The sequence below is a fragment of the Podarcis vaucheri genome (assembly GCF_965113315.1).
Source record: "Podarcis vaucheri genome assembly, chromosome: 5".
In the NCBI taxonomy this organism is placed as follows: Eukaryota; Metazoa; Chordata; class Lepidosauria; order Squamata; family Lacertidae; genus Podarcis; species Podarcis vaucheri.
The window spans coordinates 65,793,795-65,810,319 of NC_138763.1; the positions used below are offsets into that span (position 1 = coordinate 65,793,795).

A 16,525-nucleotide genomic window follows, 5' to 3' on the forward strand; every position below is an offset into this window, starting at 1 on the left:
TAGTGGTGCTCAAGTGCTAGTGGAAGACGTGTCTGTAAAAGACAGGTGTTTTGCATTATCACAGTGTGTGTGCCTTCCCAGCTGTGCAGAGCAGATGGAAATACCTAAATGTTTATATTTATTTACTCTGTTTCAGATGCTTACACAGTTCCTGGGATGGTCTGTTCTAAATACCGACACCTATGACAAAATGAATAAGCTTGAAAACAGAAAAGACATTGCTCAGGAAATGCTGATGTATCAGACAAAAGCAACAGCGGCTGAAATTCAGACCATATTGGTGAGTGTGAGTTCACTTGTACAAAAATGAAGTTTGGACATTTTTGTGAGATCAGCTGAACTCAATGGTTTTATTTGCTTTTTTCCCCATGTTAGAAATACAAAGAAAAACTGAATTTAGATGTTATAGATGAGAACTGTGATGAGAAACAACTTATCAAAATTTTGGTAAGTAACTAAAGGCATACTTATATTTGATATGGGACACGGTGTTCGTTGTTTGTTTGGGATGGTGTTAGACTGTCCCCAAAGGATCAGGTACAGAGTCTGAGGATACTCCTATTCTGTCTTTCCTCTGAAGGCTGAGGTAGTTGGAGGCATGAAATGCCTGTTGCAGTTCCACCTGCTTCACCATGTACAGGAATAGCCTGGCCACAGTAACCCGCGCCCACATTTACTACTGTATTGACTACTGTATTGCACTCTATGTGCATCCTGAAGATGGTTCAAAGATGATGCAGCATGGGTACCAACAAATGGGAGCATGGAACACTGTCACCGAGTCCCATTCAAGGTGTTGACTCTGATATATAAAACCCTAAATGGCTTGGTGCGGGGGGACAGACACCTGATTATATGAAAGAACGCCTCTCCCAATACTATCCTGTCCATGATCCTAGCTCGGCTGTGGAAGTGCTATTAGCTGTACTATCATCAAGGGAGATCCAATTAAGTGGAACTGGGCTACAGCTTTCTAATGAGCTTTCTGCTGAGATCAGGCAGGCTACTGCACTGAGTTCCAGCAACAGCAGAAAACACCATTATTTCGCTGAGTCTTTATGCATTAGTTGTACGTGTTAATTTATATTGCTATTCAGAGATGATAAATATTATGAGCGTTGGGTACTGGTTCTAGAGGTTTTAGTGATTTAATTTTGTTTATGTTATTTGTTTAGAGTTATGTGATTTGATGTTGCAACAAGACTGTAACCTTAGGGTGAAGCATGGGATATGAAGTCTAACGAATAAACAAGCAGATAATAGCTCTTGCTCACACTGGGCTTTGCTGCAGTTTTGTGAACTCTGGTGTAGAGGGAAGGAACCATGCCCAAGAAAGCATTTGCAGGGGAGTTTGATGAATTCATTGGAACTACCATATCTGCATGGATCTACATGCTAGGGTACATGACCTTAAAGCAGTACCCTATGCAATATACCTAATAAAGTTAGAGAATCTACAAGGCAAAAAAAAAAAAAAAAAAAGCATTTGGAATGATTTTTCTAAAATGTACTTGGTCAGATATTTACATGGCAAATTCTCGGTGAATTAGCAAGAAATTCTGGGGTGGGTTTTTTCCTTCTGTTTTTCTTTTGTATAACTAGACTCCTTTGATAGAGTCACATGGAATGGCTTTTTTAGCAGGGAACATTCTTTGGTATTCCTGCTCTCTGCTTGTATCACTATTTAGTCTGGATTAGCAGAGGCTGGGGTTGGAAAGGATGAGAGAATGTGGGTGATCCCCACCCTTTGGCTTGTGATTGGAAAAAATAGCTTTAATTACTTCTACTGCTACTATTTGGTGATGTTACCTACCAGGGACGCGGGTGGCGCTGTGGGCTAAAGCCTCAACGCCTAGGGCTTGCCGATCGAAAGGTCGGCGGTTCGAATCCCCGCGGCGGGGTGCGCTCCCGCTGCTCGGTCCCAGCGCCTGCCCACCTAGCAGTTCGAAAGCACCCCCGGGGGCAAGTAGATAAATAGGTACCGCTTACCAGCGGGAAGGTAAACGGCGTTCCGTGTGCGGCTCTGGCTCGCCAGAGCAGCGATGTCACGCTGGCCACGTGACCCGGAAGTGTCCCCGGACAGCGCTGGCCCCCGGCCAATAGATGTGAGATGGGCGCACAAACCCCACAGTCTGTCAAGACTGGCCCGTTCGGGCAGGGGTACCTTTACCTTTACCTTTACCTACCAGGGAACTAGTTACGTCTCTGCAATTCTCCATCCCCGGTAGAAGTCTACAGCTTTTGCAACTGATGTACTGCACAGCATGGCAGAATCAGCCCTCTCTTGTCCTCATCTGCTTGCTACTACAGCTGTGTGCCTCTCTGTGACTTCATATAGTATATGCTTTGGTAGGACTGTATTGCAGGGAGACACAGGGTTATTGAAAATGGAATCCACATGTTGAGTATTTGTTATGTATATATGTCAGATTTCCATGGCATCATGTGCTTCTGCACCACTGCCAACTACATATGTACAGTAGAGGTGATGAAATGCACAGCATCCTATCATGGCATAGGGAGAAGAAAAATTAACGGAATAGACTTGACACAGAATGCCATTTTCACTAGGAGTCTTCTATAACAAAGAGTTGTGCCCTGAGATTCATTAAGCCATTGGAGGGAATCCTCAGGGGCCAGTTGAATTACAGACCTTTTTATCTGGCCTTCAGGATTCTCCCCAGTTCACACCCCTCCCTGGCATTGATCTGTGTTCTCCTTGTGTTATTTTGCCTGAGCCCTTGAATTGTGGTAATACCTCTTGTTTGCCTGGATAGTGAGGTGTGCGTGTTGAAAACTAAAAATCAAGGTCCCATGTTTCCCCCCACTGAGCTTGTATGTGAGTGAAACATTGGGCTGAAAAACTCTTGAAAATAATGCAGCCAAATTCCTGATAGAGAAGGGAACCTAAATGTAAGGTCTGATCTCCCGTGCACTGCCAAATACAACGGCTTTATCCTATTAGAAAGCTTGGAATCCCAGCTGGCTAATGGGATAAAGCAGGTGTTGCATCTTAAAACTGTCATTGCTCCAGAAGTGACTGGCTCTTGCCCTTGACCTGGGATCAGAATAAATAGAAGAGGGAACCTGCTTACTTTGAAAAGAATGATAATAAAAAGGGAGGCATGTTGAGATACTTTTCGTCATTGAGTTTTGCACTCAATATCCTGAGTGGTAAATAGCAGTTCCATTGGCCACAGTAGAATATAAGTAGATTCTGCATTTGGTACAGAAACAACTTTGGTCACCCTGACCCATGACCAGTGCCAGGAGAGGGATTCCCCTGGACTTCTCAATGACTTTTCATACTATGGAGCAGTGGCAGAGCTTCATGCTTTGGCACCAGGGGGGTGGAGAGCAAGCGGGGGCGGCGCTGGCGTGCATCCTGGAGGCGTGGCACCCAGTGCAGGCGGGGGGGCAGCCGTGATGGCACCCCACCGGGATTGCGCTGCTGAGGGCAGTGCGCTCCCCCCGCACTCCTCTTCCTCCGCCAGTACTATGGAGTGGACCATGATATCCTTCTGGCTAGGCTATCTGGATTGAGAACTATAATTTTACAGTTCTGTTCCTACCTGAACAGGCAATTTCAGATGATGACGCTGGGGGACCACTGGTCAGCTCAACAACATTTATACTGTGGTGTTACATGGGACTAAGTCTTGTTCTTTGCTTTTTTATTACCTACCATGAAACCACTGAGTTAGATCACCCAGAGATTGGGCTGAGATGCCATCAGTATAAGTGCTACGTTGGTGCTTGAGTACAGTAACGGACTATATGAGGGCCAACAAACCAAGTCTCCATTCATATAAGACAGAGGGGCTTTCTGTAGCATGTTTGTCTATTCAAATGTCCCCCCCGTTCTGGATGGGGTTGTAGTCCCTCTGAAGGTACAGGTTTGCAGTATGAGGATGCTCCTTCCACAGTCTCTGTCACTAGAGGTGCAAGTTTCCACTGTGGCATGAATCCCCTTTTACCAGCTTAGGCTGATTTTCCAGCTCTTGCTCTGGTAACCTTTCACTTAGATTACTGTATGTGTGCAGCTGCAACCACACACATCACCGCAACTCGGGAAGTGCCCACTCCACCAACATGCATGGCGGCCAGGTACATAACCCCCACGCAAAACAATAGTTGACTGTAGTTGATAATACGGCTGTTAGACTGCTAAGTGAGACTGGACATTATGATCATGTTGTGCTGGTGTTTTGATAACTGTGCTGGCTCCTAGTCTGTTTTGGGGTGCAGTTCAAAGTGCAGAGTCTTGATCTTTAAAACCATTAATGGATTGAGCCCAGACTGCCTGAAATATTGTTTATTTCCTGCCCACACTTTGAGATTGTCCTCATCTGAGGCCCCTTGTTTAGGTTCTTCCAGCATCTGACATGTGGTGTGTAACTCTTGGGGGACAAAGCATTTTCAGAGGTGGTGACTCAGCTTAGAATGTTCTCCCCAGAAAAATGCTCTGACAGTTTTCTCGCAGCACATGAAGATTTCTAATTTACTTTTTTTCCTTTATATTTTTTGTTAAATTGTTTTATTTGAATATTGTTTTTATAGAGTTGCCGCTTTTGGATTATTTTAATGTACAAATGCTTTTACAAAGCATTGTCCTCTATATCTTTTAGGCTATGCACCGCTCTCCAAATAATACCTGACAGTCTAAGGCAGGCATCCCCAACCTTCAGCCCTCCAGATGTTTTGGATTACAATTCCTATCATCCCTGACCACTGGTCCTGTTAGCTAGGGATTGTAGGCCAAAACATCTGGAGGGCCACAGCTTGGGGATGCCTGGTCTAAGGCTAGAGACATACAATAGTTTGAAAGAACATTCAAAGTGGTGCAAAAGTTAAAAAAAAATTCTACAACATACACTCATGCACATGTATTTTGGCCTACTGTTGACTTTCATCATCAGACAGGTTTTTTAAACAATTCTGTTTTGAAAACCTGCAAAACCTGTTGAGCCAGAGGGGGAAGTGGGATCATTATACACACCGGAATCATGTCACCTTCAACTCTTTAGGGGGAAAAAATAATATTCTCCAGAACAAGGCCTGCCCAACCTGTGACCCACCAAGCTGAACATAGCCCACCAGTGGCCATTAGCAGCCCATTCAAGAGAAAAGCAGGGTGGCTGGGGTGGGTAGAAGTCAAGCACCTGGCAGCCACAATGCATTTTTTTTGGTGAGCTATGTTCAGTCTGATGGGTCACAATTTGGGTCAGTCTGATCTAAACAATATATACCTTGTGATCTACCGTAAGTGCATCTAACTGGGTGGCAAATCTAACTGGATCTAACCAATGCATAAACATACGCCTCCCCACCTTAAAAATAATTTGGAGATATTAAGCAACTTAGTATGCAATGCTAATTTTTCTAGAACTGTTGCTTGAAACATGAGAGATCTGTATATTCAAGGTGGTTTTGATTCCAAAGTGTTGGCATGGCAACCCTCCCACGGAAGCTGAAGACAGAAAAACTATCTCCGCCTAATCCCTTGTGACATGTCAAACTGATGGGGTTTTGTTTGGTTTTCCCAACAGAAAGAGGAATTGCCTGAACCAAAGGATGTAGAACTTTATGAATTTCGCTTCAGTGACTTCCCCGTTACAGAACATGAGTTGATCAAGTGTGGGATACGGATGTTCTTTGAGATAAATGTTGTGGAAAAGTTCAAAGTACCAGCAGAGGTCAGATATATTTTGCCTTGTTTCCCTAAGCCTGTGCCATATGAAACAAAGTACATAGCATTACCTTTGCAGACCTAGCGTGCCATTAATAGTCCTAAATATGAGGCAGAACTGCTCTTGTATATATATTCAGCTGTGGTGTGCCAGGATGCACCATTTCATCATGCAAACTAAGCCAGGGAATAGGCGGTGACACAACACAGAAGAGTCAATATGGAGTGTAGGCCTGACTCTATGTCATAAGCAAGCCCACAGGCACCCTCCATCTTATGCAGCTCCTCCTCCTAACTGGCATCAGTCAGTCACCAAACAGGATTGCCCTCCCTTTGCATCAGCTGGGTGTCTGGTGCTTTGGAAACTACCGTATTTTTCTCTCTATAACACTCACATTTTTTCTCCTAAAAAGTAAGGGGAAATGTCCGTGCGTGTTATTGAGCGAATGTGTGGTCCCTGGAGCCGACTGGCCCGAGTGCAGAGGCAAAAATCAGATCGCGCGCTGCAGAGAGGAGGCTGCTGCTTTCCTGCATTCTGCCTCAGGGTCTTATTGCCCACCCTCTTCTGTTTTCGGTTGCTTTGTTGACAAAGTTGTAAAAGCTGTTTTCGGTTGCTGTGGTTACAAAGCACAGATCCACATGGATTCTCAGAATTTTTGCATTGGCCTACCCCAAACTCACCGTCCAATCACATGTCTGTGGCCACAGCATGAAGCACCAAAATGATACATCCACTGTTTCATTCAGAATTTTTTTTCTTGTTTTCCTCCTCTATAAACTATGTGTGTGTTATGGTCAGGTGCGTGTTATAGAGCGAAAAATATGGTACTTAAGTTGGCTTTGACAAATCCCTACTCTTTCTGATGATGATGATGATGATTTGTATATTAGCAAATATAAAGCACAATAAAACACCAAACATTTAAAACTTCCCTATAAAGCCCTGTCTTCTAAAAGTTGTGTAATTCTTTATTTCCTTGACATCTGATGGGAGGGCGTTCCACAAGGAGGGTGCCACTACCAAGAAGGCCCTCTGCCTGGTTCCCTGTAACTTCATTTCTCACAGTGAGGGAACCACCAGACGGCCCTCAGAGGAGGACCTCGGTGTCCTGGCTGAATGATGGGGGTGGAGACACTCCTTCAGGTATACTGGGCTGAGGCTGTTTAGGCCCAACCTTTACCTATATCATGTCAGGCGTAGGGTGGGTTGAGGCGGATTACCCAAAATGGTCTTGCAGGCCAAGATGAGCTGAGAGGGGATTTGACCCTTGGTCTCCCAGGTCACAGTCCCAGACCCTCCAAGTGCCCCTATTTTCCAGGGGTGTCCCTGATTTAGAGATGCCGTACCAGTTTCTGATTTGATCCTGGAATGTCCCACTTTTCCTTAGGATGTCCCTGTTTTCATTGGAGAAATGTTGGAGGGTATGGAATTATCTGACCCCTGAGCCATCTGAAGGCAATCCTGTATAGGGAAGCTTTTTAAAAAATGTGTAATGTTTTATTATGTTATTATATATGTTGGAAGCTGCCCAGAATGGCTGGGGCAACCATGCGTGGGGTATAAATTATCACTATGGCATGGGACGTCCCTATTTTCATTGGAGAAATGTTGGAGGGTATGTAGTCTAGTATTCTGTTAACGCTACGCTGACACAAAATCAGGATTAATCTCAACTTTATTATAGTACAACCAATTTTATAGCTGTGGCAAAATAGCTTCGTATTTTGTTTACAAGACTTAAAAGTACAGAGAATCAAGTGTGTTTAATTTGCCACAGGTGCTTACAAGGTGGATGTACACTGTGAGAAAAGGCTATCGCGATATCACTTACCACAACTGGCGGCATGGATTCAACGTTGGGCAGACCATGTTCACCCTTTTGATGGTATCTTTTGCTTCTCTGGATCTATGCCTAAATTTGTTTTTCATTTGTAACACACCTGCAGAGATGCGTTATTTATTTATTTATTTTTAAAAAACCCTTCTCTTTCTATAGACAGGTAGAATAAAGAAATATTATACGGACCTAGAAGCCTTTGCTATGGTATCTGCAGCTTTTTGCCATGACATTGATCACAGAGGGACCAACAACTTGTATCAAATGAAGTAAGTGGTGTCTGTTGACATATACATCTGGAACAACTGTCTTAAAAGTAGGGAACGTGATTGGATGGTGGTGAAAAGAAATTGCAATTATCTAAAGCAGCCAGTTCAACTTAGTGCCTAATGGATCAGACCATATATGCATCTAGGCTAGAATCCTCTTTTCTGCAGTGGCCAACCAGGCACGTTCTTATGTAGTGGATAAATTTGCTGTAGTGGGAGCAACATGCATCATTTATTGGTCCTCTTGTTCAGATAGCCACTTATTGCAAAAACAAAACACAACCCAAAGAACCCGCCACCCACACTTCTATTCCTCCTTTATATCTACAACATGGGTAGGCAACCTAAGGCCTGTGGACTGGATGTGGCCCAATCGCCTTCTAAATCCGGCCCGGGAATCAGCGTGTTTTTACATGAGTAGAACGTGTCCATTTATTTAAAATGCATCTCTGGGTTATTTGTGGGGCATAGGAATTCGTTCATTTTTTTATTTTTATTTTTCAAAATGTAGTCCGGCCCCCCACAAGGTCTGAGGGACAGTGGACCAGCCCCCTGCTGAAAAGGTTTGCTGACCCCTGATCTACACAGTTAGTTGTCTGCCACTTCATGGTGGTCAGCTAGATCAGTCAAGGAGGGACAGCTGAACTCTGGGCTCAGCTTATCTCTTTCATGCACGGAAGTTGAGGTCAATAACTATATTACAACAGGATGGACCAGCAGGAAGACATGATGTTGGTACTCTATGAATGAGAAGAGTTTCCTATTAATTAAAAGCAAATTAGTGTGGATAAGCTCTACAGTATGTAAGTTCATGGTTCAGAAATACACCCTGTGGATTATTTTAAACTATATAATTGTGTTTCATCAGGTCAGCATCTCCACTGGCAAGACTTCATGGCTCTTCCATTTTAGAAAGACACCATCTAGAGTACAGTAAAACCTTGCTACAAGATGAGGTCTGTGTCTGTGTTCAGGTTATTTATTTGTACTTATTTTGCCCAGAACTTTTATACACAACACTACTGCTATCCCTAGTTTTTGTTTTTATTTTGGATGACTAGGAAATACTAAGACAGTTTACTTTAAGTAGATGCATTATTATATAGTAGCATATACACATGGAATAATTTTGTAAGCTGTATTGATTTGCCAAAATCTCAATCTTGCAGAGTTTAAACATCTTCCAGAACCTAAATAAGCGCCAGTATGAAACTGTTCTACATTTATTTGAAGTTGCAATCATAGCAACTGACTTGGCTTTATATTTCAAGTAAGTGCTAAATTCTTTTCTACTATAATGCTTCCTTCTTAGGGAAATAATTTAAAATGCAGCTACTGTGGCCATTTTATAATTTTTAAAAACTTTTTTTCTGGGTAGTTTTTTATGTTTTGAGCCTACTAGACTAAAAATGTTTTTAAGTATTAAAGGTAAAGGTACCCTGACCATCAGGTGCAGTCGTGACTGACTCTGGGGTTGCGGCGCTCATCTCGCTTTATTGGCGTACAGCTTCCAGGTCATGTGGCCAGCGTGACTAAGCCGCTTCTGGCAGACCAGAGCAGCACACGGAAACGCCGTTTACCTTCCCGCCGGAGAGCGGTCCCTATTTATCTACTCGCACTCGAGGTGCTTTTGAACTGCTAGGTTGACAGGAGCTGGGACCGAACAACGGGAGCACACCCCGTTGCAGGGATTCGAACCGCTGACCTTCCTATCAGCAAGTCCTAGGCTCCGTGGTTTTACCCACAGCGCCACCCGCGGTCCCTGTTAAGTATTTAAGTATTACTTTAACATAAAAGGAAAAACATAAACAATGTCCAAATTACATGCATTTATGTATGGAATGATTTTTTGTCTGTGTCTCATCATGTGAAAAAAAAACTAGTCAGATACCCTGTACAGTACACTGTGTACATGTTGGTGCATATTTAAACTAAAGGATACCTGAAAAGTGATGATAATGTGATTCCATTGTTAATCTTAGCAAAGGTTTACTTGACAGGGTTAGTCCATTAGGTCATTACTGCAATTACAAACCCAACGTAATTAACTTTAGTGCCTAATATCCATCAGGGTTTCTTGCTGTTGGGCCTCATAATTCCATTTCAGAGGCCCATGTTGGGCTCCAGGACAGTAAAATTCCCAAGTAGGCTGTAAAAGGGACCATGCATGCATTGTAAAAGTCACCATATTTCCACAGGAAAAGGACTATGTTTCAAAAGATTGTGGATGCAATTGAAAAGATGGAAAAAGAAGAGGAAGCAATTAAATATATATCTATGGACCCGACCAAAAAGGAAGTAATAATGTAGGTCAATTTCATTTTACCCTTCCTCCACTAAAGCTAGTACTGTTTTTCCTCCTGCTATAAATCTATTATCTTTATTTAAAGGGCGATGATGATGACTGGCTGTGACTTGTCTGCTATCACTAAACCTTGGGAGGTGCAAAGTAAGGTGAGCATCTTCAGAATCAAGTTTGACGTAATTCTTATTGAGAGAAAATACACAAGGCTTTTATTTCAGTAATATCTAGATATACGTTTGATGCTGAAGCATGTGAAGATGTTTATTGATTTCCAGATTTGTTCCCTATTCTTTTTCCAAAACGAGCTTACCATAACAATAATAAAACAGGAATTCAACAGCTTTAAGAAGTTTTGAAGAGCAGATCCTGCTGATCAGACCAAGGGTCCGTCTGGCCCAAGCACTCTGCAAAGCCCTCAAGCAGATGGTCTTTGCGATCCCAAGCAACTGGTGTTCAGACAGATGTAGGCTCTGGCTCTGAGCTAAGAGCTAAGGCCAATCATTCAGGTTTGATCATATTTTAAAGCCATCTAAACCATTGGCCATAACCATCTCTTGCAGCCGTGAATGCCATCTGTTAGTGAGTTCCAGAGGGCAGTGAGTAGACAACATACCATTCATTTCCAGCTATAGATACTGGAGTAACATATTAAATACTTGTAGAATGCATTCCCACCTTCTTCGCTGTGATACATTTCAATTCAGAGTTGGATTCAGGACATGTTTGTGGTATTCCAAAACGATCAGAATGTGTGGCAAATATATCTTATTGGTCATTTTTAAAGAGTTATGACTATGATGGCAAAAACACATTCTTCTGCTACTTTTTCTGTGGAACAGGTTGAATACTGTTTTAGGTTACAATTGCTGTTTAATCTTGGATCTTTCAATAGAAGCCATTATTCATTCCTAGGTTGCCATCATGGTTGCAAATGAATTCTGGGAGCAAGGTGATCTTGAACGAACTGTCCTACAGCAACAGCCAATTGTAAGTGTTTCATTGTAATTATATTATCTATTATATTGTTTTGTTTTAAAAACAAAGACTTCCAAGTATTTCAACTGACTATATCTGCTTCATTCATTTTTTTAGCCTATGATGGACAGGAACAAAGGTGAAGAACTGCCCAAGCTTCAAGTTGGTTTCATTGATTTTGTGTGTACTTTTGTATACAAGGTAAGACGAATAATTTGAGTGTCAGATTATTCCGTTTTTACAATGTATACCTAAATTTTGAGACATAAGGAATTATAAGAGTCAAATATGTATGTTAAATGGTTACAACTGTGCATGTTTTGAACTGTTGAGTCTCCTAAAACATCTCCTACTGGTATTACTCAGAGCTTTTCATATCAGGATGTCTGATCCTCCCTACTTTTAAAAGTTTCCTTTCAATGTAAATAGCACCATTTTTATCGTATACATACACTAAGGACAGAATTAGATTTTCATCAGCAAGTGCATGATTTCTAATCACAAATTTGCCTCTTGGGGCATTTACAGGGGAGAACCCAACACTTTCCCTCATTTGACTGGGAAATCAAGTTTCTAAGCCAGGCTGGGGGAATTAAACCCCTTCTGCCCATCACCCACTTATTTTTGACAAATGTTACCTTATCCTGGCATTGCGCATCAGAAACCTCCCTGCTAGCCAACTTACTTCTGCCCTTTGATAAATATGTTTGTCACCGCAGCTTGCCAGCTAATGGCCATCTTTAGTATGCACATGACAGAAATGTCTGTTACCACTGTAGATGCACCATTTCACCATGAAAGGTCAGTTTACAGTTCTGCACTATTTACTTAGGAATTCTCGAGGTTCCACAAGGAAATTACGCCTATGTTTGATGGTCTTCAAAACAACCGGGTGGAATGGAAGTCGCGAGCTGACGTGTATGAAGAAAAGATGAAGAAGATTGAGGAAGAAAAGAAAAGGCAGGAGGAAGAAGCTGCCAAGAAAGGTTAGGCATATAAAAATGTGTTCCTACATGCATGCACATGCTTGTGCAATTTGGGTAACTTTGCCTGGATTTGGCATTCAAGGCTAAAGTCTGCTGATCAGCACTTAGTGGTAAGTAGGGATGGAATGGGCTGGATTAAGAGATTCCATGAGCTGAGCTCTGCAAATGAAACCTTTGACTCACAGAAGGGGAGAGAGGCAATTTTCAATGGTTCCCCTTTCTGCTTGCTACCCCTCCTTCCACCCTACAAAATGTGTTCCAGAGTGCGTTGGGGGCTCTGGAACACCATGGAAGGTGGCAGAAGGAAGGTAGACTTGGTTGAAAGTCATCTCCTCTGCAGCTTTCATGAGCAGCAGCCATTAGTGGGACCCTAACCCTTCTGTGAATAGAAGAAACCTCTGGTTTTGCTGCTGGAACACCAAGTTGTCTGGTGCTTACTCTTACCATCTTAGCTCAGTACACCTTTTGCTCAGAGTTCGTCTTCCAGGAAGCACAATCGCAAGTCAAACACCTGTGTTACATGTGCCCCAGTCTCTGAGTGGTAAGAGATTTCAGGAGTGCCAGGCAAACCTCAGGTTTGATTTCCTGAGAATGGAGGTCACTGGAAACTGTGGTGCCACTGCAAATGCTAGATGAGCACTCTGTTGTAGAGAGAGTATACCGGACCAGTCCTGTCAAATGTAGTGTGCAGGAGGAAGCCAGCAGAGAAAGCCCGCAGTGCAGGGGCAAAGGTAGTACACTCTCCCTCCCACCATGAGTTCCCCCAAGCCTTTCAGCAGAGAAAAAAGCACCTGCGTGGAGAAGGAAGAGAATTGTCCAAGGTACGGTGTGTGTGTGTGTGTGTGTGTGTGTGTGTGTGTGGTCAATCTATTTTACCTGCTCAGAGGTTGCCTAAGTGCCTCTGCCCTACCAGGTCATCAGCTGCTGTATAGGCTGCAATCTGATATCCACTTACCTCAGAGGAAGCCCCACTGAACTCAGTGGAACTTACCTCTCCGAGCGGATATGTACATGACTGAGCTGTCAGTGGGGAAAGTGGAAGAGTCACAGTAGCATTAATTGCCAGTTTGAAAATCCTTAGCAAAATCTCCCTTTACACACTAGAGAAATCAACTGGTGTTGTTATCTGTTGAACTAGACATCTATTTCTAGCCTAAGTTTAAGAAGTGAGTCTTGGCAGAAGGAAAAGGAAAATGGCATGAGCAACTGAATCGACTTCATCTTGTGATGCTTTCATAACTTTTTTCCAAATGCCTTGTTCCCTATGAGGATACAATACTTTATTTTCATGCTGTTCCTTGCACAAACCTGAGTCCAAAACAAATAGTATCCTTGCCAAAAACAATAGAAAATGCTGTTGTATCTGTTACTCCAGCTGCAACGACAAGTTCACGTTCATGTTTGCCTTCTGGACTTGATATTTCCCAAGTTATTAGCAAGACTCAGAAAAACGCAGTCAGCCCAATCCTGCTAAGGAGATCTGCATAAATAAACAGGCTTACCACTTACTAGATTTGGAACTAAGAGTATAGGATGAGGTGCAAGTAAAAAAGTCTATTCATCTGTACTTGACTGCCTTGAATAAGATGCATATTCCAAAGTGCATTCCATTGTGCATGTCCATATTCTCATGCAACAAGGTATGTGGTAATACCTTGTGGATACACAGCTAGGGCTACATCAGGGCCAACAGCTAAGCTGGTTTGTAAGAACATAGAAATTGGCACCCTACACAATTCATTTTTTCTTTTAAATGATGAGATGCTTTTGCCTTTTCTCTTCCTGTGAAAAATGTGGGTGTGTTTGGGAAAGTGCTTTGGGGCTTTGGTCCTCTGGTCTGCTAATTTTAATTTCAAAAAGAAAAACTGCCTTTAAAAAGCATCTTTTAAAAGTAGGTGAAGACAAGATAACATGGAAAGATTGCTCCTCTAAAAGCTATGAAAATATTATTTTTGGCAGGATGTATTTAAAATACTCTGTACAATATTCAAGGATTATTATTAGTCATTACAGTGTTACAGTGAAACAGTAAGCTCACAAAATCAGGGTGTTTATAGAAAGAGATCAATGGTCTAAAAATTATAGAGTAGTAGAAACCCTTCAGTTTTGTATATAGGCATGTAAGGACCATTCAGATACTTCACTGATACAACAGTGCAATCCTGAAACATTAGGTAGGCTTACTATCGGAGTTCAATACAGTGGTACCTCAGGTTAAGTACTTAATTCGTTCTGGAGGTCCGTTCTTAACCTGAAAATGTTCTTAACCTGAAGCACCACTTTAGCTAATGGGGCCTCCTGCTGCCGCCGCGCCTCCGGAGCCCGATTTCTGTTCTTATCCTGAAGCAAAGTTCTTAACCTGAAGCACTATTTCTGGGTTAGCGGAGTGTGTAACCTGAAGCATATGTAACCTGAAGCATATGTAACCCGAGGTACCACTGTATATGATTTGGATTACACTCATATCTTTGGACCACCTGGTTGTGATGCTGCATTGAATGCTTGCCTTTCAAAATAAAAACAAATTTTATTTGCTGAACCACTACAGTGGAAAGTTCAGAACAGAAAATAAACAGGATGATATGAGATATTACAAAAATTAAGATCAATATTTTGAATATCATGCTGTTAATTATAGGTAAACATTCTAGAGGCTAGGCCACTGATCATGTGACGTGTTTCAATGCAGGTGGAAAGGGTCGAAAATAACCTAGTAGCATGGTGATCCACAGCTTTCAAATGTAAGTTTTCATTCTAATGTTGCTATGTTAATTTACATGAACCAGAAAGCAACAATTTGCTTTACTACAAAGAGAAAAACTATGAAAAATTAAAACCTGTGGAATCATTTGAAAGACGTTGGAAGCAATAGAAAAAGTAGTTTTAGGGTTTGATTTTGAGATTCAATAAAAGTTCTTGGGTCCCCCCCCCCATGTCATCTGTATTTAGGATAAAAAAGTCCACATTTTTTCCTCCCAAAGAGTTTGGAGGATTATATCGACCTATGATTTAATTTTCTGTCCGAAGACCTTTCATCCGCTACAGTTTTGTCAATGCAGTTAAGTATACCTAGTTGCTGAAACTTTCCAGGAAGAGTGGTTCAGTGTGTGTTTGTCCTTTGAAAAGTTTTCATATTTTGTGCCATACCTTAGGTGAATAATATTTGGTTATTAGTCATCAAGTTGCTAAATGGTTATTCATCAAATGGCACAATTGCTGATAATGTGTTGAGCTTTAAAATGGCCAAACACACGTGCTTTTCATGCCACAAAGTAAACACCTGTAAAATATCTAATGAACACTATTAAAACACACACACATCACCTCAATAACCCTTTGCTTTCTGCTTTTTATTAGCTGAAGCAGCAGCAGCAGGAGGCGGCGGCGGCGGCGGCGGTGGTGGAGGAGGAGGTGGAGGAGAAGAGGGCAAATCAAAAACATGTACAATTTTATAACTGACTTCAATGGCACTAAAAAAACATCAAGGACAATATTTCTGCTACAGTGGAAGAAATCTAGGAAGATCTTCAGTGAGCCTGGGGATTTCTCTGAAACATAAAGTAGCATACAGTCCAGTCCTTACTTGTCTGCCATTTCCAGTGGAATCAACAGTGACAGCATTGGGAGGAAACTGAAAAAAAATCATGACGAATGGATGAAATATAATCAGAGATTAATTTGTACAAGTGGATTATGGGTTCATTTCTTGGGTTGCTGTCATCCTCAATTTATACAGAATGTTTTTTATTAAATGAATTAAAGCTGCGAACTGTCAGGATTTTTACACTATTTTCTGTCAATTTCATATAAGCATCTCTACATTGCACACCTTGTAATCCCATAATTAGTAATGGAGAACAATAGGTTTTATATTATGTTTAGCCCTTTCATCTGGAATTATTTATCTTCTTTTCCCTGTACTGTTACAAATAAAGTTGCAGCAGATGTCATGTTAGTAGCTGTAATTCCAGCATCAGATTTGTGCCTATAAACAGACCTATTGCACATGCATATATACACCTTGATCCAGAGAGTTTCAATGGGTGCAGGAGCTGTAGTGCAGAGGTGAGCAGTCTTAAGGCCCGCAGGATCGACTTTGCTTTTTTTACTAGCATGCCAAGGTTCACCAACCAGAGCCAGATGCAAAATAGTGGTTCAAGAGGGAGGACGAGTGCTCAGAAATAATGACAAGGCACCTCTGTTCACTCTTGGTCTCCCACCCAGGCTTTGCTTCAGAAGCTTAACTTAGGTGTTGCAGAGGGGGGGAGCCTGTTAGTTACTGCTATCAGTTATCTGAGAATCAGACAACCTTGCCAATTTCCCAGAGATCACAACCAGCCTTCAGCCCACTCCAGAGCAGACAGGGAGAAATCCCATCCACAAAAGCTGCCCTATTCTTAAAAGAAGGTAGTAAATCTTTGCCCATTATTTTGCATATGTGGATCTGTTGGATCCACTGAAAT

General features: G+C 42.1%; 1 protein-coding gene across 3 annotated transcripts in view; it reads left to right on the top strand.

The window, feature by feature from the left end:
* PDE6C (phosphodiesterase 6C) overlaps nt 1-15,693 on the top strand; it is a 45,147-nt gene extending 29,454 nt beyond the window's left edge. For 2 of the 3 annotated variants that reach the window (XM_082222032.1, XM_082222034.1), the window contains 13 exons: nt 137-280; nt 376-447; nt 5,550-5,696; nt 7,468-7,575; nt 7,687-7,796; nt 8,665-8,752; nt 8,966-9,066; nt 9,995-10,102; nt 10,187-10,250; nt 11,014-11,088; nt 11,194-11,277; nt 11,909-12,062; nt 15,420-15,693. In XM_082222032.1, the coding sequence (XP_082078158.1) occupies nt 137-280; nt 376-447; nt 5,550-5,696; nt 7,468-7,575; nt 7,687-7,796; nt 8,665-8,752; nt 8,966-9,066; nt 9,995-10,102; nt 10,187-10,250; nt 11,014-11,088; nt 11,194-11,277; nt 11,909-12,062; nt 15,420-15,517 (1,353 nt within the window). In that variant the 3' untranslated portion in view covers nt 15,518-15,693. The other variant, XM_082222033.1, reaches the window with a different exon arrangement.
* Nucleotides 15,694-16,525: the final 832 nt, after the last annotated feature.